Source organism: Balaenoptera acutorostrata, chromosome 19, assembly GCF_949987535.1.
Source record: "Balaenoptera acutorostrata chromosome 19, mBalAcu1.1, whole genome shotgun sequence".
In the NCBI taxonomy this organism is placed as follows: domain Eukaryota; kingdom Metazoa; phylum Chordata; class Mammalia; order Artiodactyla; family Balaenopteridae; genus Balaenoptera; species Balaenoptera acutorostrata.
Window position 1 is genome coordinate 6,774,830 of NC_080082.1, and position 25,238 is coordinate 6,800,067.

The 25,238-nt window shown below is 42.0% G+C and overlaps 1 protein-coding gene across 1 annotated transcript in view; it reads right to left on the reverse strand.

The window, feature by feature from the left end:
* Positions 1-25,238, reverse strand: part of HSD17B2 (hydroxysteroid 17-beta dehydrogenase 2) — a 71,084-nt gene that overhangs the window by 26,396 nt on the left and 19,450 nt on the right. The window contains exon 2 of the mRNA XM_007182587.3: positions 330-542. Within this exon, the coding sequence (XP_007182649.2) occupies positions 330-542 (213 nt within the window). The remainder of the gene's footprint in view (positions 1-329; positions 543-25,238) is intronic.

The window sequence follows — 25,238 nt, forward strand, 5'->3', positions numbered from 1 at the left end:
TGAAGCTATTTTCTTAAGTCTAATACAAGTTAATTATCAGTGAGAGGAAAGAAATGAGGAGGGGCAATAATTAATGGGAGAGTGACCAAGCAGATGTTGGAGGGAATGGGATGGAGAATTCTGTAAGTTCTGAGGACGGACCACACCTAACTCATTCCTAATGTCTTCATGTCTGCAAAAGGTGCCAGCGTGTGGCAGGTGCTCAGTACAGGGGTCTCCAGGTGCCAGAACAGACCAGAGGACAATGGTAATTAGAGGCTGGAACCAGTGCTGGGCATTTGCAAGGAGGGTGGAGGGCACTCGAGGGCGCAGGTGGCTGAAGGCAGTACCTCTGTTCTGCACCTTTTCCTTCACTTTGCTGTGGGCATCTTTTATCTGTTGCGGGTTGGTGATGTCCAGCTGGAGCACGGAGAGACGCTTGGAGCAGGTTCTTCGTAATTCCTCTGCTCCTGATCCCTTTTCATCCAGAACTCCAGCAAATACTGTGAAGCCCAACTCATCCAGATACTTGGACAAAGCATGGCCAATCCCAGAATCGCCACCTGCAAGGGGTCAAGGCAATACAAAGTGGGCTCAAACCACAATGGCAGGAAAAATCATTGAAGAAAAAAATCACTGCATGCTATTTATGATGGTCCATGTTCTCTGGAGAGTAGGTCTTGAGGAAGTTGTTTTTTTTGTTTTTTTTGTTTTTGCTAGGTGGGAAAATGGGCAGAGAAGCCACAAGAGACAAATTTCTCTGTATAAAAAAAAAGGGAGGTGAGGTAGAATTTGAGGTGGGGGCATAAGTGGGAGGAGAAATGCTGATGAGGGGGAGGGGTGGCTGGTGGCCAAAGAACGTAGGAGGGAAAACTAAGACATCTAATGGAAGCTTTTTTATTAATCTCCGCATGTAGTATTTTATGTAATAACCTCCATCACTACATAAAATGTTCAGTAAAACATTCATTGCAAACTAATACTTTGGAGTTGATTTCTTCATTTTAAAGATGGAGCAAAGTGTCCGGTCCTGATTCATAGTGGACCCAGGACAATAGCAGAGGCTGCCCACAGGGGCCAGTTCCTTCTGAATTATGAAAGATGAAGGCTCATAACCACCTGCCCTTCTCACCTCCTCAGAACTTTTTCCCTAGCCATGGCCTTCTCCCAAACCACTGAATAGACATCAATCCTAGGAAGACACCTGCAACAGAAACCAGATAGAAATCCCTAAGTGCACTGCTTTGTGAAACCAGAGGATAAGATCATATGTAAAATACATGTCAAGCCTACCAGAATTTGAGATGGGAGTTTACCCAACCCACTCTGGAGGATATTACGGACCCTAGAGAAATTGTTTCACACCCACAAGTACAAACATAGATACCTGAAATTCCGAAGATGAAGATAATGTGGACATAAAATCACCCTTTGAGCCATACCAGAATAAACGTGTAACAATTAATATGTTTCTACAGCTCTAAAGACGAGAGATCATCTTCACATTGGCTGTGTCAGGCAGTCTTTCCTGTAAACCTTGAGGGAATCTGTCTTGTCAGCAGTTGGGGACTACAGTCAGGCATCCCCCTAAGAATCAGACAATTCAGGAAATCAGCACGCTGACAGTCAACTCAAGGATCAGTATGTAAGTGATCAGAAAAGATGTCTGACTTCAAAGCTAACAAGACCTGCCTGGAATCTGACCAGAAGTGTTGTTATGGTTGCATAAATTATGGTACCTATGATGGAATATGACACAACGATTTTAAAAGATAGGGTAGAACTATATAAACTGGCATAGATACTGCTCCAAGATACTTGGTTAAGTGAAATAAAATGTTACAGTACAGCAATTATTATACAGAATCCAATTTATGACCCAAAACAGGGGTGGAGGAAACGAATTCTCTACCTACCCATGCATGCAAATATAAAAGGAAGGATTTGGAAGGAGAGACACCAAGATGGTAATAGTAGCTGCCTCTAGGAGGAGAGGCAGAATGGACGGAGCTTTGTTTTACAATGTTTTCCATTTTTGCTGCAAGAGAGTACTGATTTTTCTTGTGTAATTTCTCTTCTTTTAAAGGTCATGCCAATTAGAATGAAGATGGGCCCTATAAGTGTAGGAAAAGGTATTACCAAGAGGCCATCGTAGGTGGCGTCTGCAAACACTGCCCAAGAGAGTGCAGCCTTAGGAAGAGGTGCGGGCACTTCTGTCCTTCCTAACACAAGATGAAGGTGTCTGGTTACCATAGTTGATTGCACTTTACTTTGTTTCTTGTATGTCCACATCTACCTGTGTGTGCATGGTTTCCTGCCTGGTCCTGGTCAGAGAAGGAGACCGTACCATTTGAGGCAGACCTAAGCATCTGGGCCACATGACAGATCTCTGCTGTGCTGTAAATTAGCACATTAGAATTCTGGTTTTAAAATATAATACTACATGCATATAACAATTTTGCGAGCCCTGCAAATGTAGCTTTGCCCTGTAGAAACGGACCTGCAGTTGGACAAATCCAGCTTCGGGGTCTGCATGGAAAGATTGTGAAGGAGTGTGTGTCTTGCATCAAAGCTTCTTATTTATGATATGTAAGTAGAATAGAGCAAATGTTGTTTGAATCTTTGTTATTTTTAGTGCCATTTCTCTAATAAAGCTAAGTATGTTAGAGGGAAAAAAAAAAATGATCTGAGGCCAGATCTTTGACAGTGGCAAGTTCACCAGGTGGTGGGTGCAATGCATGTGGCCTCTCCCTGGAAACCACCAAATGTCACTGGTGGTCAAATCTGTCTTGTAAAATTATTCTCCCCATGTCTCCAGTCGAGATTATCATTCCCATTTTACAGATGGGGAAAGTGAAAATGAGAGAGGCCAAGGTCACAGAGATAGAAGGGATGGACCTGAATCCCAGTGCATGACTCTTCCTCATCCTGGACCACCTTCTCCTTTATCTGTGAAAGCAAAGAAGGAAGGTCTGGGGAAGCCAGCCTCTGAATGAGCCTCTTGTGGCCCAGCAAGGAAGGATATGAATTAACCTGAAAATAACTAACTCAGAACCAGACTGGAGTGAAGCGTGAACCTGGAGCCAGGTGATACACACTCTGCTGGGTGAGAGCAGGTGTTCACAGAAGGCCCCTCCCATTTGTGACGCACCACACCCTGTGCTTCTGCCTCCTGGGTGGTGTGGCTGGGCATATTGGGGCCATGGATTTTAAAGCTCCCAGTTCCCTCGAAAGGTTTGTGTCATATCAGGATGCCAGCATGTTCCCTCTGCGCAGAGAGAATCATCCTGTGGTGCAGAGATGCAGGCTGTGGCCTTCAGCTCCACGCAGCAAATAAACTCAGCCAGGGTGCATACCAAGGAAGGTGAGAAAGGGTCACCTATCAGTGGCTGAGTGGATAAACAAAACGTGGTCTATCCATACAAGGGAATATTATTCAGCAATAGAAGGGAATGGAGTTCTGATACACACTACAACAAGGTTGAATCTTGAAAACATTATGCTAAATTAAAGAAGGAAGAGACACATTGATCCTGACCCCATTTTCTCTGAGTAGAGAATGATCCAAAGACAGTTTTGAAGGTAATGCCTTAGACCAGCTTAGGCAGCTTCGTGAATCCAGGATCTAACTCTCTTCGGAAAGTTCCTAGGAAGAGCCTGGCCTACGGGAGATGCTGGCCACAAAATGAGAGATGACATGTTGAACTTTACCGAGCCCTGTGGTCCTGGAAAACAGCAAAAGTTAAAAAACACTTCCACTCTTTGTGTTCTGGGAAATAGTTTCCTGCACAGGAGTCACCTTCTCCACGTGAATTAGAGAGGATTCAGGGATGCCCTCCTTGTTTACCAATGACAAGGCCAGACCCAGGCCCTCCAAATTCCCACCCTTTGCTTCATAAATGACAAGCTAAACTGTTTGTCCCCAGTGAGTCACTGGAACAAAATGCTTGTTAACCAAACTTTGGTATAGATTCTTTCCTTCCCCCAGGTCCTGGCCCACCGTCAGCCTGAGGCAGCAGATAGCCCCTCCTGAGAACAGGCTGGCCTCAGAGAAGATGGTCCCTCCTCTACCGTCTGATCACTCCTGGCGTATCCCCATTCCCCTCACCTGGTTCTTTTCAGACTTGTTCACCCTCCCCATGAAAGCAAAACTCTTTTTTGACTAACCCTTGAGATACTTGCAGACCTGTGGTCAAAGTGTTCCCTTCACTGCAACAGTCCTGCCCCTGGCCCCACAGTAATCCTTTAAATTCTTTCCATACAAAATCTGGATTTGTTTTTTTTTACTTGACAGTGAATTAAGAAAGCCAAAGTTCACGGGAGGCCATTTGTTTGTCCTTACCAGTGAGAAAAGGTAGCATAGAGGCCTGGTTTTGAGCCTGGCCCCACCATCCCTACCTGTGCAACCCTGGTCAGGTTACTTAACCTCTCTGTGCCTCAGCTTCCTCATCTGTAAAATAGGCTTGATAATGGTGCCTACACCAGTTGATATTTGTGATGTGCTTAACAGTGCCTATAATTACTATAATAGATCTTTTTTTTTTTTTTTTAAATAATACTAGGCACATGACATCCTTCTTGACTTACAGGCCTTTACATTCATGATATTGGTAGATGGGGAGTTTGCCTCTACTGACAGTCAGCTAAACATCTTGGTGAAGACTCAGACTGCTTGATTCTGCCTCTCCCATGTCTGAGCCTTGGGAAATGTTACATATAGTCATGTGGATCCTCCACTTCCTCATCTGGGAAGTGGGGTTATACCAGTACCTCCCTCCTAGGCCCTGGAAGTCAACAAGACAGAGGATGTTCTGCACAAGGCCCAGCCTGTCATATGTGACTTGTTATCAGTAGCGTGGCTCTAACCCAGACATCATTTCTGATCTCCTGTCAGAGATCAGGCTATGCTAGCCCTGGTGTCTTAGGGCCGTGCAGGGGTAAGAGGGCCTTGGGAAAGTATGTGGCTGGGGAGACGCTCCCTGTCAAGATAGAGTAGCCCTTGTGCACTCCAGAAACCCAAAGACAAGGTGGGGGCCTTTGTGAAAAGGCAAAGTGTTTCATAAGTTACCCAATAGTAACCTCTGAAAAGTATCATACCTAGTATAACTCTAATGCTTACCAAGGTCCAGCCAGCCTCACACATATTAACTCCAACCACCCTGGGAGATAAGTCATTTTACTATCATCGCTTTACAGAGGAGGAAAATGAAACACAGAAGGGTTAAGTCATTCAGCTGCACATGGTAGAGGTAGGTTGGAACCCAGGCAGGGCTTGGCATATAAACATCTGGAGTGTAAAATATTCAAAGCTTCCAGAGCACAGGGCTTAGCATATAGTAGGTGATCAAAAAAAAGCATGAGTTGGCTAAATGGGCATTTAAGAGGGCGTTGGCCTTGGGACCTCCCTGGTGGTCCAGTGGGTAAGACTCTTTGCTTCCAATGTAGGGGGCCCGGGTTCGATCCCTGGTCAGGGAACTAGATCCTGCATGCATGCCACAACTAAGAGTCCACATGCTGCAGCTAACAAGCCTGCATGCTGCAACTGTAGATCCCACATGCTACAACAAAGATCCTGGGGGTGCAACTAAGACCCAGTGCAGCCAAAATAAATAAATAAATTAAAAAAAAAAAAAAAAAAAGAGGGCATTGGCCTTAATGCCTTAAAAATGCAGAGAGAGAGAGAGGGTCCTATGGCACTAGGGTTCCTGACTCAAAATAAGTCCCAGCAAACATATTGAGTTGGATGTCGACCCCAGGAGAGGGTGGGGAAAATGCTGGGGGTGGTTTTAAGCTATGCCCTTTGAGATCATTCTATCTCTAGTGGCCTAGAAATCCATCAGCTTGGAGCAAGCAACAAGTACTAGAGTACCATTTTTGCAAAATAGGAGTGAATGTGAAATAGTGATTTATTCTAAAATATTAGTAAAGTCAATTTGTATGAAAAACGGAAACGTGAATCACTTTAATTCAGAATAATTAAGAATTGTATAGTTTCAGAGCTGGTGGGCTAATTGTAAGTGGATTTACGCTATTACCACATGGGGGCGCTGGATTAGCTGTTGAACAGAAACACATCCCATCATTTGTTGGGTCAAGTCTTAAATTAGGCAAGTTGTGAATAATTCGAGTTCCTAAGTTCTTCAGGGCTATGTCCCTTGAATGAAACACACCCACCCTGTAAAGACAGACTGCATGTGCTCTTGGACACAAGCTGGTCCCTTGGAAGCTGCATTCAGAAAGAGAGATGAAGGGGGAAGAATTTGCAAGCCTGTAAACAATTTCTAGACATTAGTAAAACATCATATAAGTAATAAAACTTTAAGAACAACAAGATAAACAAAAGAAGAAGAAACTATCCATAACCTCACCAATCTAACATAACTTTTGTACTTTTTCTTCTAGTCTTTTTTTCCTATACACTATTCTTTAACAATTACAGTTATAGCACACATATGATTTGACAACTAATTTTTAAATTAATATTACATAAACTAGTTTTAGCTATTTCTACATAGTCTACAAAACCATAAATCATCATTTTTCACTATTGGGTAAAATTCTCCCAGTCAAAATGCAGTAGAGACAGAAATGATGAGAGCCTGGGTTCTTGAGCCAGGATACCTGGGTTCAAATCCTTGCTCTGCTATTTACCAGATGTGTGACCTTGGCCAGTTAAACTCTCTGTGCCTCAGTTTCCTCATCTATAAAGTGAGGTGATACTAGGACCTGCCTCATAAGATTGTTAGAAGGATTAAATGATTTTATGTACTAAAGTAATTGGACCACAGCCTGGCACATGGCAATTACTATCCAGATGTTAGTTAAATAAACGGCAACTGGGTTTTTTAAAATTTTTAATCCATGCTACTCCTTTCATTGGCTACTTCTAGTTCCTGGAACCAAAAGGATTTTCAGTTCAGTTCTTATCTCAGAAGGTCATCACAGCTATTCTAACTACAGTGATGAATTGGCCAAGGACTACCCTCTGCTTTCTGCCAGTGGTCCCATCTCTCCCAGACTCTGTCCCTAAAGCTCCTCCAAGTCTCCCCTTTGTCAATATTTTTGAACAACAGCAGCTTAAAGCAGAGCTTCTCAGTGGATGAGTGTCTTCATAGGTATCAAGGCCCATTCTCATAGTGGAATTTCAGTTCTATCAGTGGAATAGACAAACACAAATTGAGGACCTGCTATGTATTGATACCAAATAAGAGGACACCGTCTGAATATGTGTTTTGCTTGGCCCACACACTGTATTTTGTAAAAAATTTAAATAAACACTTGGAGTCCAGCTATTTCACCTGAAAAGCCAGATCGATGGTTTCTCTTGATTAACCAGGAGACGGGCCAACCCCAGGCCTGTGTTCCTACAATGAAGTCAGGAGCTCAAGCTGAGGATCCCAAAGCTGCCCCCTCCCACGGGTCATGCTCTCAGATCAAGACTCACCACTTCCTAGGGCGCATGCGCATTTCTATGGCCAACATCCTCACCACTGGGACTCGCCCCCACCCCACCCCCGCCCCGCCCACAGCCCAACACACAGGCAATTATTTGTCCCACTTAACAAAGGTCATCTGGGGCTAGCCCTGTTTATCTGGAAACCTGTGGAAAACTAAGGAGGAAAGGACTTTCCCCGCCCTTGTTTAAGATTTAAGCAATCCATCAGGTTGCCACCCTCATGTTGACATGGCCTGTTCCCTATAAAATTGATTGAGGTATAATAAAATGGTAGATAAATAGAATAAAACTCTAGTGCACATAAGACTTCTCTGAGAGCCATACAAGGCTCACCTCCTAATCCAAGAAGAGAAAATACTTGACAGTTGTACTACTGACACCGCACCTTCCTTGCCCATGGCACTCTTAAAGGATAGTAACTTGTTGGGTGGTGAGGCCCTGGGAAATACCTAGATCTTTCACGTCAGTTTTTTTTTTTTAACATCTTTATTGGAGTATAATTGCTTTACACTGGTGTGTTAGTTTCTGCTTTATAACAAAGTGAATCAGCTATACATAAACATATATCCCCATATCTCCTCCCTCTTGCATCTCTCTCCCACCCTCCCTATTCCACCCCTCTAGGTGGTCACGGAGCACCGAGCTGATCTCCCTGTGCTATGTGGCTGCTTCCCACTAGCTATCTATTTTACATTTGGTAGTATGTATAAGTCCGTGTCACTCTCTCACTTCATCCCAGCTTGCCATTCACCCTCCATGTGTCAAGTCCATTCTCTACATCTGCGTCTTTAGTCCTGTCCTGCCTCTAGGTTCTTCAGAACCTTTTTTTTTTTTTTCAGATTTCATATATATGTGTTAGCATACAGTATTTATTTTTCTCTTTCTGACTTACTTCACTCTGTATGACAGACTCTAGGTCCCTCCACCTCACTACAAATAACTCAATTTCATTTCCTTTTATGGCTCAGTAATATTCTATTGTATATATGTGCCACATCTTCTTTATCCATTCATCTGTCGATGGACACTTAACGTTGCTTCCATGTTCTGGCTATTGTAAATAGTGCTACAATGAACATTGTGGTACATGACTCCTTTTGAATTATGGTTTTCTCAGGGTATATGTCCAGTAGTGGGATTGCTGGGTCATATGGTAGTTCTATTTTCAGTTTTTTAAGGAAACTCCATACTGTTCTCCATAGTGGCTATATCAATTTACATTCCCACCAACAGTGCAAGAGGGTTCCCTTTTCTCCACACTCTCTCCAGAATTTATTGTTTGTAGATTTTTTGATGATGGCCATTCTGACTGGTGTGAGGTGATACCTCATTGTAGTTTTGATTTGCATTTCTCTAATGATTAGTGATGTTGAGCATTCTTCATGTGTTTGTTGGCAATCTGTATATCTTCTTTGGTGAAATGTCTGTTTAGGTCTTCTGCCCATTTTTGGATTGGGCTGTTTGTTCTTTTGATATTGAGCTGCATGAGCTGCTTGAAAATTTTGGACATTAATCCTTTGCCAGTTGCTTCATTTGCAAATATTTTCTCCCATTCTGAGGGTTGGCTTTTCATCTTGGTTATGGTTTCCTTTGCTGTGCAAAAGCTTTTAAGTTTCATTAGGTCCCATTTGTTTATTTTTGTTTTTATTTCCATTTCTCTAGGAGGTGGGTCAAAAAGGATCTTGCTGTGATGTATGTCATAGAGTGTTCTGCCTATGTTTTCCTCTAAGAGTTTGATAGTGTCTGGCCTTACATTTAGGTCTTTAATCCATTTTGAGTTTATTTTTGTGTATGGTGTTAGGGAGTGTTCTAATCTCATTCTTTTACAAGTAGCTGTCCAGTTTTCCCAGCACGACTTGCTGAAGAGGCTGTCTTTTCTCCATTGTATATTCTTGCCTCCTTTATCAAAGATAAGGTGACCATATGTGCGTGGGTTTATCTCTGGGCTTTCTATCCTGTTCCATTGATCTCTATTTCTGTTTTTGTGCCAGTACCATACTGTCTTGATTACTGTGGCTTTGTAGTATAGTCTGAAGTCAGGGAGCCTGATTCCTCCAGCTCTGTTTTTGTTTCTCAAGATCGCTGTGGCTATTTAGGATCTTTTGTGTTTCCATACAAACTGTGCAATTTTTTCTTCTAGTTCTGTGAAAAATGCCATTGGTAGTTTGATAGGGATTGCATTGAATCTGTAGATTGCTTTGGGTCATTTTCACAATGTTGATTCTTCCAATCCAAGAACATGGTATCTGTCTCCGTTTGTTTGTATCATCTTTAATTTCCTTCATCAGTGTCTTATAGTTTTCTGCATACAGGTCTTTTGTCTCCTTAGGTAGGTTTATTCCTAGGTATTTTATTCTTTTTGTTGCAGTGGTAAATGGGAGTGTTTCCTTAATTTCTCTTTCAGATTTTTCATCATTAGTGTGTAGGAATGCAAGAGATTTCTGAGCATTAATTTTGTATCCTGCTAATTTACCAAGTTCATTGATTAGCTCTAGTAGTTTTCTGGTAATATCTTTAGGATTCTCTATATAGTATTATGTCATCTGCAAACAGTGCCAGCTTTACTTCTTTTCCGATTTGGATTCCTTTTATTTCTTTTTCTTCTCTGATTGCTGTGGCTAAAACTTCCAAAACTATGTTGAATAATAGTGATGAGAGTGGGCAACCTTGTCTTGTTCCTGATCTTAGTGGAAATGGTTTCAGTTTTTCACCATTGAGAATGATGTTGGCTGTGGGTTTGTCATATATGGCCTTTATTATGTTGAGGTAAGATCCCTCTCTGCCTACTTTCTGGAGGGTTTTTATTATAAATGGGTGTTGAATTTTGTCAAAAGCTTTTTCTGCATCTATTGAGATGATCATATGGATTTTCTCCTTCAGTTTGTTAATATGGTGTATCACATTGATTGATTTGCATATATTGAAGAATCGTTGCATTCCTGGGATAAACCCCACTTGATCATGGTAGATGACCCTTTTAATGTGCTGTTGAATTCTGTTTGCTAGTATTTTATTGAGGATTTTTGCATCTATGTTCATCAGGGATATTGGCCCGTAGTTTTCTTTCTTTTTGACATCTTTGTCTGGTTTTGGTATCAGGGTGATGGTGGTCTCATAGAATGAGTTTGGGAGTGTTCCTCCCTCTGCTATATTTTGGAAGAGTTTGAGAAGGATAGGTGTTAGCTCTTCTCTAAATGTTTGATAGAATTTGCCTGTGAAGCCATCTGGTCCTGGGCTTTTGTTTGTTGGAAGATTTTTAATTACAGTCTCAATGTCAGTGTTTGTGATTGGTCTGTTTATATTTTCTATTTCTTCCTGGTTCAGTCTCGGAAGGCTGTGCTTTTCTAAGAATTTGTCCATTTCTTCCAGGTTGTCCGTTTTATTGGCATATAGTTGCTTGTAGTAATCTCTCATGATCCTTTGTATTTCTGCAGTGTCAGTTGTTACTTCTCCTTTTTCATTTCTAATTCTATTGACTTGAGTCTTGATGAGTCTGGCTAATGGTTTATCAATTTTGTTTATCTTCTCAAAGAACCAGTTTTTATTTTTATTGATCCTTGCTATTGTTTCCTTCATTTCTTTTTCATTTATTTCTGATCTGATCTTTATTATTTCTTTCCTTCTCCTAACTTTGGGATTTTTTTCTTCTTCTTCCTCTAATTGCTTTAGGTGTAAGGTTAGGTTGTTTATTTGAGGTGTTTCTTATTTCTTGAGGTAGGATTGTATTGCTATAAACTTCCCTCTTAGAACTGCTTTTGCTACATCCCATAGGTTTTGGGTAGTCGTGTTTTCATTATCATTTGTTTCTAGGTATTTTTTGATTTCCTCTTTGATTTCTTCAGTGATCTCCTGGTTATTAAGTAGTGTGTTGTGTAGCCTCCGTGTGTTTGTATTTTTTACAGTTTTTTTCCTTAATTGATGTCTAGTCTCATAGAGTTGTGGTCGGAAAAGATACTTGATACGATTTCAATATTCTTAAATTTACCAAAGCTTGATTTGTGACCCAAGATATGATCTATCCTGGAGAATGTTCCATGAGCACTTGAGAAGAAAGTGTATTCTATTCTTTTTGGGTGGAATGTTCTATAAATATCAATTAAGTCCATCTTGTTTAATGTATCATTTAAAGCTTGTGTTTCCTTATTTACTTTCATTTTGCATGATCTGTCCATTGGTGAAAGTGGGGTGTTAAAGTCCCCTACTGTGATTGTGTTACTGTCCATTTCCCCTTTTATGGCTGTTAGTATTTGCCTTATGTATTGAGGTGCTCCTATGTTGGGTGCATAAATATTTACAATTGTTATATCTTCTTAGATCGATCCCTTGATCATTATGTAGTGCCCTTCTTTGTCTCTTGTAATAGTGTTTATTTTAAAGTCTATTTTGTCTGATATGAGAATTGCTACTCCAGCTTTCTTTTGATTTCCATTTGCATGGAATATCTTTTTCCGTCCCCTCACTTTCAGTCTGTATGTGCCCTTAGGTCTGAAGTGGGTCTCTTGTAGACAGCATATATACTGGTCTTGTTTTTGTATCCATTCAGCCAGTCTATGTCTTTTGGTGGGAGCATTTAATCCATTTACATTTAAGGTAATTATCGATATGTATGTTCCTATTACCATTTTCTTAATTGTTTTGGGTTTGTTATTATAGGTCTTTTCCTTCTCTTGTGTTTCCTGCCTAGAGAAGTTCCTTTAGCATTTGGTGTAAAGCTGGTTTGATGGTGCTGAATTCTCTTAGCTTGTCTGTAAGGGTTTTAATTTCTCTGTAGAATCTGAATGAGATCCTTGCTGGGTAGCATAATCTTGGTTGTAGCTTTTTCCATTTCATCACTTTGAATATGTCCTGCCACTTCCTTCTGGCTTGCAGAGTTTCTGCTGAAAGATCAGCCATTAACCTTATGGGGATTCCCTTGTATGTTATTTGTTGTTTTTCCCTTGCTGGTTTTAATATTTTTTCTTTGTATTTAATTTTTGATAGTTTGATTAATATGTGTCTTGGCGTGTTTCTCCTTGGATTTATCCTGTATGCGACTCTCTGCGCTTTTTGGACTTGATTAACTATTTCCTTTCCCATATTAGGGAAGTTTTCAACTATAATCTCTTCAAATATTTTCTCAGTCCTTTTCTTTTTCTCTTCTTCTTCTGGGACCCCTATAATTTGAATGTTGGTGCGTTTAATGTTGTCCCAGAGGTCTCTGAGACTGTCCTCAATTCTCTTCATTCTTTTTTCTTTATTCTGCTCTGCAGTAGTTATTTCCACTATTTTATCTTCCATGTCACTTATCCATTCTTCTGCCTCAGTTATTCTGCTATTGATTCCTTCTAGTGAATTTTTAATTTCATTCATTGTGTTGTTCATCATTGTTTGTTTGCTCTTTAGTTCTTCTAGGTCCTTGTTAAACATTTCTTGTATTTTCTCCATTCTATATCCAAGATTTTGGATCATCCTTACTATCATTACTCTGAATTGTTTTTCAGGTAGACTGCCTGTTTCCTCTTCATTTGTTTGGTCTGGTGGGTTTTTACCTTGCTCCTTCATCTGCTGTGTGTTTCTCTGTCTTCTCATTTTGCTTAACTTACTGTGTCTGGGGTCTCCTTTTCACAGGCTGCAGGTTCGTAGTTCCCATTGTTTTTGGTGTCTGCCCTCAGTGGCTGAGGTTGGTTCAGTGGGTTGTTTAGGCTTCCTGATGGAGGGGACTGGTGCCTGTGTTCTGGTGGATGAGGCTGGATCTTGTCTTTCTGGTGGGCAGGTCCATGTCTGGTGGTGTGTTTTGGGGTATCTGTGGCCTTATTATGATTTTAGGCCGCCTCTCTGCTAATGGGTGGGGTGTGTTCCTGTCTTGTTAGTTGTTTGGCATAGGGTGTCCAGCACTGTAGCTTGCTGGTCATTGAGTGGAGCTGGGTCTTATCATTGAGATAGAGATCTCTGGGGGAGTTTTCGCTGTTTGATATAATGTAGAGCCAGGAGGTCTCTGGTGGACCAATGTCCTGAACTCAGCTCTCCCACCTCAGAGGCACAGGCCTGACACCTGGCTGGAGCACCAAGACTCTGTCAGCCACATGGCTCAGAAGAAAAGGGAGAAAAAAATAAATAAATAAATAAAATAAAATAAAATAAAGTTATTAAAATAAATAATAAAAATTATTAAAAATAGAAAAATTTAAAAGAAATTAAAAAAGAAAAAACGGAAAGAAGAGAGCAAACCAAAAAACAAATCCACCAATGATAACAAGTCGTAAAAACTATACTAAAAAAAACAAAAAAACAAAAAAACAGACAGACAGAACCCTAGGACAAAGGGTAAAAGTAAAGCTGTACAGACAAAATCACACAAAGAAGCATACACATACACACTCACAAAAAGAGAAAAAGGGAAAAAAATATATATATATCGTTGCTCCCAAAGTCCACCGCCTCAATTTTGGGATGATTCCTTGTCTGTTCAGGTATTCCACAGATGCAGGGTACATCAAGTTGATTGTGGAACTTTAATCTGCTGCTCCTGAGGCTGCTGGGAGAGATTTCCCTTTCTCTTCTTTGTTTGCACAGTTCCTGGGGTTCAGCTTTGGATTTGGCCCCACCTCTGCATGTAGGTCGCCTGAGGGTGTCTGTTTTTCGCTCAGACAGGACGGGGTTAAAGGAGCAGCTGATTCAGGGGCTCTGGCTCACTCAGGCCCGGGGGAGGGCGGGGTACGGATGTGGGGTGAGCCTGCGGTGGCAGAGGTCGGCATGGCATTGCACCAGCCTGAGGCGTGCCGTGCGTTCTCCCGGGGAAGCTGTCCCTGGATCACGGGACCCTAGCCGTGGTGGGCTGCACAGCCTCCCGGGAGGGGAGGTGTGGAGAGTGACCTGTGCCTGCCCACAGGCTTCTTGATGGCGGCAGCAGCAGCCTTACCGTCTCATGCCCGTCTCTGGGGTCCGCGCTGATAGCCGCGGCTCTTGCCCATCTCTGGAGCTCGTTTAGACGGTGCTCTGAATCCCCTCTCCTCGCACACCCCGAAACAATGGTCTCTTGCCTCTTCCGCAGCTCCAGACTTTTTCCCGGACTCCCTCCCGGCTAGCTGTGGCGCTCTAGCCCCTTCAGGCTGTGTTCACACAGTCAACCCCAGTCCCTTCCCTGTGATCTGACCTCCGCAGCCTGAGCCTCAGCTCCCAGCCCGCACCCATCCCGGCAGGTGAGCAGACAAGCCTCTCGGGCTGGTGAGTGCAGGTTGGCACAGATCCTCCATGCGGGAATCTCTCCGCTTTGCCCTCTGTACCCCTGTGGCTGCGCTCTCCTCCGTGGCTCCGAAGCTTCCCCCACCGCCACCCCCTGTCTCTGCCAGTGAAGGGGCTTCCTAGTGTGTGGGAACCTTTCCTCCTTCACAGCTCCCTCCCAGTGGTGCAGGTCCCGTCCCTATTCTTTTGTCTCTGTTTTTTCTTTTTTCTTTTGCCCTACCCAGGTACGTGGGAAGTTTCTTGCCTTTTGGGAGGTCTGAGGTCTTCTGCCAGCGTTCACTAGGTGTTCTGTAGGAGTTGTTCCTCATGTAGATGTATTTCTGATGTATTTGTGGGGAGGAAGGTGATCTCCACGTCTTCCTCTTCCACCATCTTGAAGGTCTCTCTCACGTCAATTTTTTAATGAAAATAGATGCATTTTTCCTGGAATGTAACCTTTATGAATAATTCTTCTATACTATTGATATTCCTATGTTAAGATGGGCAACTGAGATGCCAAGAGATTATATACTCATTCAAGGCTACACAGATGGGATGTACTAGAGTTGGCTCTCAAACCCAGACTTGTTCTTTCACATTCTTTTACTGCTATGATTCATTCATCATCTCCTTGAGCACTTGGTGGGGGTGGGGGGTGCACAAAGTGGGGACACCAATGATGAAAGCTCTCTGCCTGAGAGCTCTTCCAAAAGGGAAAATGCAATGGGTTTATTCTCAGTGGTGCATGAGGGAGCCACTCCTAGCCGTGCAGCAAAATAAGCAACCAATCAAAGTAGCTCTTTTGGACGTAGAGAATGGACTTGAGGACACAGGGAGGGTGAAGGATAAGCTGGGAGGAAGTGACATATATACACTACCAAATGGCATGGACATATATACACTACCAAATGGAAAATAGATAACTAGTGGGAAGCAGCCACATAGCACAGGGAGATCAGCTCGGTTCTTTGTGATCACCTAGAGGGGTGGGATAGGGAGGGTGGGAGGGAGGCACAAGGGGGAAGACATATGGGGATATATTTATATGTATAGCTGATTCACTTTGTTATAAAGCAGAAACTAACACACCATTGTAAATCAATTATACTCCAATAAAGATGTTAAAAAGAAAGAAATAAAATAAAATGTATTGTTAGAGGAAAAAAAAATAATGATTGTATCCTGTGGGTAAGGTAAAAAAAAAAAAGTAGCCCTGCTGGGTTTGAGCAAGTGGCTGGATTTCCAGACCACAGTCCAGTCCTGAAACCTCTCTTGAACTCCACCTGTTGCCATTCCAAATTCAAACAAAATTCATCACCAATTGCCCCCAGTTGCTTCACCTTCTGGAATTTCTTATTCTCCTAGATGACATCACCCTCCTTCCAGTTACTTAGGACCAAAACCTTCTCTCCCAATCCTCACCTCCATTCAGTACCCATGCCTTTCATCCTAAGACATTGACATCTATCTATAGCTCCTTTTCTGCATTTCATGACAAAAAAAAAGCCAACTCAGCTCAGCTTCCCATCAGATTGCCACCAAGTTAGGGATATACATCCTCAAATGCCACAGAAAATGACATCATAATTGTCCAAGATTTCATATTACATCTGTTAAGAGTATGTCAGTTAAGAAACACTGGACATGAAACTCAATACTGACATCCCCGAAATTTATGCTGATGGGCATGATGTTCAGTCAGCTGAGATGGCCAGAATTTCAGAAATCCTCAGCCAAGACCAGAAGCCATTAGAAAGAGGTGAGTTAAGTATCTAGACAAGAGTGTGAAAACTCCTTCTTGGCAGTACTAGGGGACTCAGCCAAACCTCCCCAGACCATTTCCTCTTAGGGTGCCTTTGCAGAGACTCAGAGAATATTTCTAAAAAATCTATTAAATGCCCACCTCCTCAAAAAGAAATAGGAAGAATCTATTCAACAATTGGTGTCCATGACCATAAAAAAAGTGGTGCTCTGGCTTTCCCTAAATGCCAGTTTAACTTCTGACACGTCTTCCTGCCTCTCTTCACCTTTATTCATTCATTCATTTATTCATTTTTCATTCACTAAGGGATCACTGTGTTAGGTCCTAGAAATACCACCATAAAAGAAAGACATTTCCCTGCCTTCATGGAGCTTACTGCCTAGAACAGAGGTTCTCAATCGTGAGTCCCACTAGAATCACTGAGATACTCTAAAAAATGTCAGTGCCCAGACCCCATCCCCAGAGAGTCTTAATTAATTGGCCTGGGATGGGGCTTAGTATTGACAATAGCTTCTAAAGCTCTCCAAGTGATTTCAATGTACAGCCAGGGTCGAGAATCACCTAAGGCAGGGATCTCAGTCACGGGTGAATTTGTCCCCCTGGATACTTGGCAATATTTGGAGACATTTCTGGTTGTCATAACTCTGAGAGTGCTATTGGCCTCCAGTAGTAGAAGCCAGGGATGCTGCTGAACATCCCACAGCACTCAGGGCAGACCCCACTACAAGGAATGATCCAAATGGCAATAGTGCTGAGGTGAAGAAACCCTGGTGTGGGGAAAGACAGACATTAGGTAAATCATTAAAACAGAGAGTAATGAATGTTATAAATAGAAAAGTCCTGGGAACTACAGACCATAGTTTTTGTTTACAGAGAACTTAAAGTCCCTCCTTTAGTGAACACCCCATTGGAGAAAAATACAGGCAGGAAAGAGAAAGAACTAGGTCACCTCCATCAGGGCAGGGAATCTACTGGGTTATCTACTACACTGTTCAGTCCTCTGTGCCTAAAACAGTGCTGGGATCTAGGTCCCAAAAGTCTGAGAGCCTTATGTTTATATATGTTACCTTATTTCATGCCCAAGATCTCAGGGTAAAGTGGGTCTTTTTTAAAAAATAGATTTTAATTTTTTAAGCAGTTTTAGATTTATAGAAAAATTGGGAAGAGAGTATAGAGAGTTCCCATATACCCTGCAGGCAGTTTCCCCTATTATTAACATCTTACATTAGTATGCTACATTTTCTATAATTAATGAACCAATACTGAATCATCATTATTAACTAAATTCCATACTTTATTCAGATTTCCTTACTTTTTACTTAATGCCCTTTTTCTGTTCCAGGATCCCATCCAGGATCCCATATTATATTTATTCATCCTATCTCCTCAGGCTCCTCTCAGCTGTGACATTTTCTTAGACTTTTCCTTGTTTTTGATATCTTTGATGGTTTTAAAGAGTACTGGTCAAGTATGTTGCAGGATGCTCCTCTATTAGAATTTGTCTGATGTTTTCCTTATGATTGGACTGGGGTTATGAGTTTGGGGGAGGAGATCACAGGTAAAGTGCCACTTTCATCACATTGTATTGAGTACATACAGTCGACAAGACTTATGAATGTTGATGTTGCCCTTGATCACCTGGATGAAGTAAAGTGGGGAGGTTTCTTCACTATGAAGTTGCTCTTTATACACCCGCCCCCACCCCTGCCACCTCCTTCCATACTGTACTCTTTGGAAGGAAGCCTCTATGCATAAATATCTACATAAATTGTTTGGAATTCTTCTGCATTGGAGATTTGTCTCTTCTCCCTCATTTATAAATGTATTCATTTATTCATATCATTATGGACTCTTGGATGTTAATTTTATACTTTGGGTTATAATCCAATACTACTTTATTTTATTGCTCAAATTATTCCAGCTTTGGCCATTTGGAGCTCTTTCAGTTGGCTCCTATAAAATTATATCTTTTTATTTCCATTTTATAGGTGAGGAAACCAAGCTTCAAAGAATATAAAGTTTCCATCCACCATCACTAAACTAACAAGAGCAGAGGTGCAATTAAAATCATTAGATTCGGGCTTCCCTGGTGGCACAGTGGTTGAGAATCTGCCTGCCAATGCAGGGGACACGGGTTCGAGCCCTGGTCTGGGAAGATCCCACATGCCATGGAGCAGCTAGGCCCATGAGCCACAATTACTGAGCCTGCGCGTCTGGAGCCTGTGCTCCGCAACAAGAGAGGCCACGATAGTGAGAGGCCCGCGCACCGCGATGAAGAGTGGCCCCCGCTCGCCGCAACTAGAGAAAGCCCTCGCACAGAAACGAAGACCCAACACAGCCAAAGATAAATAAATACATAAATTAATTTAAAAAAAAAATCATTAGATTCTAAATCACAGGGTGGTTGTTTTTTTTTTCCTATTCACCATGTTTCATCTGAATATAGTCAATCTTTGTAAATCAATGACTAGTGTATATTTCACCTGATGGAGTTACTTAAGCAACAACAGTTTTGAGACTATCAGTCTGCTGTGTACATTACAGAGAAACTTCCTTAGCTTTTTTTTTTTGGAATTTTTGAATTTTATTTTATTTATTTTTTTATACAGCAGGTCCTTATTAGTTATCTCTTTTACACATATTAGTGGGTATATGTCAATCCCAATCTCCCAATTCATCCCACCACCACCACCCCCCCGCCACTTCCTTAGTTATTTTTTTTTACTTTTTATAATGTACACCTTGATGAATTTTCTCAGAGTGAATTCACTCATGCAGCCACAACCAGATCAAAACACAGAACATTACTAGCTCACCAGAAATCTCCCTTGTACCTCCTTCCAGTGATCCCCACTCCATAAGTTACCATTATCCTGGCTTCTAACAGCGGATCAGTTGTGCCTGATTTTCACTTTAAATAAATGGAGCCATGCATTACTCCTTTTTGAAGCTGGATTCTCTTGTTCATTCTGCTTTGTTTTCACGTGGTTTGGTTAGTGGAATTTTTTTTCAAAAGGTTCCAACCCTGTATTTCACAAGAAAGTTTACAAGCAAAGTAACACTTGTAAAAACATGTTAAGCAACTCCGTAAAAAAATAGCACACTACTACATAAAAAGTAAATTTACTTAAGATTAACATAACACAAAGAAGGGAAAACTACCTAGAGATGTCGTTAAATTCCCCCATTGTCCCAGGGTGGCTTAGTTCCTCCTCCCTATGATTATCTCTAGTTTCATCTGCAAAGGACTGCCTTAATAATATCTCTGTGCGTCTTTTACACAGGAAAGGTGTTTCCTGACTGACAGGATGTCCTTCTTGCCAACATGTAGCCAAAAACTCACTTGGCTGCTTCTAACATATAATGGTACAAGATGCTACCTGCCAAAGATGACTAAAATACTGCCCAGAAATCCAAGAGATCTCTGATTTACAGAAGTTCTCTATTTTCTGTTTCATTAACAATCACCGCCAATGACTTAGTTCCTTCCAACAGGGTTGGGATGTCCCTGCCACCACACCCCTCTGATGCCACCATGGACATTGTTCAATCAAAGCCCTCTCTCCCTTAGAACCCACTCCCCCCATATGCCTAACCAACCAGAGACAGCAAAGAGAGGAAGCTATCTGCCATCCCTACTCACACACAAAACATTGTGTTATTTTCTAGTTGGATCCAGGCTTTCATTCCATTGTTTTCTAGTTGGAGTCTGGCTTCTAATTTCTACTCCATCCTTACCATATCTCTCCCCGACTTATGAACCTCCTCTGGTTCCCTCTTGTCTGATAAGTAATGGATGAAGTACCCTGCCTGGATTTCAATAATCTCTATAACACGCCCAACCAAGCCCCAGATTAGGCTCTACCTTGTATTCCAGTCAGGCTGATTTCTTCATCATCCCACACATGTCCTGCTTTTTTCCATCCTGTGTGTTCCTGCCTATCCTTCTGATAATCATACATTTATTCATTAATTAATTCTTTCAACAGCTATTTATTTTTTTGTTGAAGTATAGTTGATTTACAATGTTGTGTTAATTACTGCTGTGCAGCAAAGTGACTCAGTCCCCCCACATTGGAGCATCGTCTAGCGAGAAATCTCCAGCACGAAACTTCACAAACCACTTTTGACACTTTCGAGCAGCCACAGCACTTCTCCATACATGGCACAAATCTTTTTCCGCGTTTCAGTTGCATTTTTACCTTTCTTGAAATAATAAAGTGTAATATGCTGAAAATGTTGCTTTTTTTTCATCTTCAACGTTAAAATGGCTGCACAAAAATTCACCAATTTTGATAAGTTTTTTTTAAATGCACACTGATATGACAGCTGTCACAATACAGTCTAACAAAATTGTTTCGAATGAAGTTAAAGACAACTATGTGCCACTAGAGCCATCTTACGGAGAAAAACCGAACGAACTTTTTGGCCAACCCAATACATTCTTTTTCATATTATTTTCCATTCATGGTTTATCACAGGATATTGAATATAGTTCCCTGTGCTATACAGTAGGACCTTGTTGTTTATCAATTCTATACATACCAGTTTGCATCTGCTAATCCCAAATTCCCAATCCATCCCTCTCCCACGCCACTCCCTCTTGGCAACCAGCAGTCTGTTCTCTACGTCCGTGATTCTGTTTCTGTTTCATAGATAGGTTCATTGTGTCACGTGTTAGATTCCATATATGAGTGATATCATATGGTGTTTGTCTTTCTCTTTCTGACTTATTTCACTTAGTATGATAATCTCTAGTTCTATCTATGTTGCTGCAAATGGCATTATTTCATTCTTTTTTTATGGCTGAGTAGTATTCCATTGTATATATGTACCACATCTTCTTTATCCATTCCTCTGTCCATGGACATTTAGGTTGTTTCCATGTCTTGGCTATTGTGAATAGTGCTGCTATGAACATAGGGGCGCATGTATCTTTTTGAATTATAGTTTTGTCTGGGTATATGACCAGGAGTGGGATTGCTGGATCATATGGTAATTCTATTTTTAATTTTCTGAGGAACCTCCATACTGTTTTCCACAGTGGCTGCACCAACTTACATTTCCACCAACAGTGTAGGAAGGTTCCCTTTTCTCCACACCCACTCCAGCATTTGTTATCTGTAGACTTTCTAATGATGGCCATTCTGACTGGCAGGAGGTGGTACTTCATTGTAGTTTTGATTTCTCTAATAATTAGTGATGCTGAGCATCTTTTCATGTGCCTACTGGCCATCTCAACAGCTATTTATTAAGTACCTACTATGTGCTATGCACATAGTAGATCATGGGGGTACAGCAGTACATAAAACCACCCAAGTCCCTGTCCCATGGAACTTACATGGTAGAAGGAGATGGGATACATCCAATAAACACACAAACAAATGCATATGATATTAAGAGGTGAGGAGTGCTGCGACTGGGGAGGAGGATGCCAGGTTCTGTATGGAGGTCAGGGAAGGCACCTCTGTGCAGGAACAGTTGAACAGATATCCCAGGGAAGGCTGTATAGGCACAGGGAAGAGATCTTAGGACATAATTATTAGAGGAAGAACAAGGAGGCCATTTTGACCAGAGCAGAGTAGGTGTGGAAGGGAATAATAGGTAAATCAGAGCAGTGGTTCAAGGCCAGTTCATGTGGGGCCATTAAGCCAATGGTTCTCAACTGGGGCGATTTGGCCCCCACCCCAGGGGACATCCAACAGTACCTGGAGGCATTTTTAGTTATCACAGTTGAGTGGTGCTACTGGCATCTAGTGTGTAGATTCTAAGGATGCTGCTTAATATCCCACAATGCACAGGGCAGCCCTACTACAGGGAAGTATCCAGCCCCAATGTCAATGGTGCCAAGATAGAGAAACCCTGCCTTCAACATGGTGATGACTACAGCTTTTATTCTAAGTGTGATGAGATGGCATCAGAAAGTTTTGAACAAAGGAGTGACATGAGCTGACTTTGATTTTAAAAGTATCTCTTTAGTTACTGTGTAGTAAATCATAACTTGAATAGTAGGAGTGATATAAAGGCTACCATTTATTGGCCCCTTATTATATTTGAGACACTGTACTACACACCTTAACTAGGATATCTCAGTATTTTCATTCATTGTTCCTACCACTACCTGACATTGTATGACATTGGTATGTTAACTTTTTTTTTTATAAATTTATTTATTTATTTATGGCTGTGTTGGGTCTTCGTTGCTGCTCACGGGCTTTCTCTAGTTGTGGAGAGCGGGGTCTATTCTTCATTGCAGTGCACGGGCTTCTCATTGCAGTGGCTTCTCTTGTTGCGGAGCACAGGCTCTAGGCGCGCAGGCTTCAGTAGTTGTGGCATGCGGGCTCAGTAGTTGTGGCGCACGGGCTCTAGAGCGCAGGCTCAGTAGTTGTGGCACACGGGCTTAGTTGCTCCACAGCATGTGGGATCTTCCCAGACCAGGGATGGAACCCGTGTCCCCTGCATTGGCAGGCGGATTCTTAACCACCGCGCCACCAGGGAAGTCCCGGTACGTTAATTTTTAAATATTTGTCTTTCCCAGTAGAATGCAGACTTGATGAGGGCAAGAACTTTGCTTTGTGCCCTGTTCAATCTCTAGCACCTAGCACAGTGCCTGGAGTACACTGGGAACTCTGTGTTTGTTGAGTGAATAAATGGCTCCTAGGGTCAATCTGTTTATCCCCATTTCACAGACAAGAGAACTGAGTTTCAACATTTGTTTCCTGGACCACAGCTATGAGTAAATCTCATTTGTATTGTGTGGCCCATTCCCAGGAGGACAATCTCCAAGTTTGGTGACAATTCCCAGAAAGAAAAGTTCCCAATGGATACTATTCTAGGTGACTTGTCTAAGTAGCTATTGCTACACCTTAGTAATTTTTGACATCCATATCTATTTATTCATTCATTTGCCAAGTTTTTACTGAGATCATACTGTGTGCCAGGCACTGTGGTAGGCACTTGGGATATATTGATGAGGAAGATAAATGTGATCCCCAGCTGTATTAGTCAGCTCAGGCTGCCATAACAAAATACCGTAGACTGGATGGCTTCAACAACAGAAATCCATTCTCCCACAGTTCTGGAGGCCGGAAATCAGAAACCAGGGTGCCAGCATGATCAGGTTCTGGTGAAAGCTATCTTCCTGGCCTGCAGGAAGAAAGCTCACTGCAGGCCTCCTCACTGTGTCCTCACATGACAGAGAGGGAGCAAAGGAGAGAGAGCGCTCTTGTATCTCTTCTTGTAAGGACACTGATCCCATCATGGGGGCCCCACCCTTCTGAATTCATCTAAACCCAGTCACCTTCCAAAGGCCCCATCTCTGAATACCATCACTTTGGGGGTGGGGGGGGTAGGGCTAGGGCTTCAATATATGAATTTTGGGAGAATGTAATTCTTTTTTTTTTTGGCTGCATGCGCAGCTTGTGAGATCTTAGTTCCCCGATCAGGAGTCGAACCCGTGCCCCTTGCAGTGGAAGCATGAAGTCTTAACTACTGGACCACCAGGGAATTCCTGGGGAGAACATAATTCAGACTATAGCACCATCTTCACAAAGTTTACAGTCCAGTGTGGGATACAGACATTACCTGTATGATATAAAAAAGAAAATGATGAATTGTTTTAAGTGTTACAGAGGAACTAAATGAGTGCTGTGATGAATAACTGAGGCAGAAGGGACCAGCTTTGAGGAGGCAGATCGTGGAAGACTTCTCCAAGGACGTAACATACAAACAAATCACCAAAAATTTAGTACAAGGAAAAATACCTCATTAATATCTTTTACACCAATTACATACTGCAATGATAACATTTTAGATATATTGCATTAAGTAAAATATATGATTAACATTAATTTTACCTGTTTCTTTTTCATTTTTTAAAAATGTGACCACTAGGGGCTTCCCTGGTGGCGCAGTGGTTGAGAATCTGCCTGCTAATGCAGGGGACACGGGTTCGAGCCCTGGTCTGGGAAGATCCCACATGCCACGGAGCAGCTGGGCCCGTGAGCCACAATTGCTGAGCCTGCGTGTCTGGAGCCTGTGCCCCGCAACGGGAGGGGCCGCGATAGAGAAAGGCCCGCGCACCGCGATGAAGAGCGGTCCCCGCACCGCGATGAAGAGTGGCCCCCGCTTGCCGCAACTGGAGAAAGCCCTCGCACGAACCGAAGACCCAACACAGCCAAAAATAAAAAAAAAAAAATGTGACCACTAGAAAAATCTAAATTACTTATGTGGCTTGCATTATATTTCCACTGGACAGTACTGCCGTGTACTATTCCCTTCCAGCTAAAAACACTAATGGAAAGGGAGAAAGAGTGACACCCCAAAGAGATGAAGTGGAGGTGGTAGGGATGGAAAGCAACATGTCGGGAGGCTGAGAAGTCGAATTGGCAGAAATGACTAAGTGACATTTTCAGAACAGAACAGTCTGCTAATGGTTCCAGGTTTCTTTTGGGGGTGATGAAATTTGGGATTAGTTAGTGATGACGGTTGGATAACCTTATGGATATACTAAAAACCACTGCATTGTACACTTTAAATGGTGAATTTTATGGTATGTGAATTATAAGTCAATAAAAAGTAAGATATAAAAAATAATAGAAGAATAGGGCAGTCTAATATCTACCGTGTCTGCTATGACAGAAGAGCCTTGAATTTTCTGGAAAGCTTACTACTTTCAGCTGATTTGTGTGCATGGTGTGTGTGGCTTTCTTTTTTTCTTTTTTGGTAGGTGGTTTGAGGGTGAGTATTTAAGGAGAAGGGGCTCTTAAATGTTTTGATGGAAAGCAGTGTGGAGAACAGGAGTTCACCTTCACTGGAAATGAGAGTCAGAGCTGACTTGGA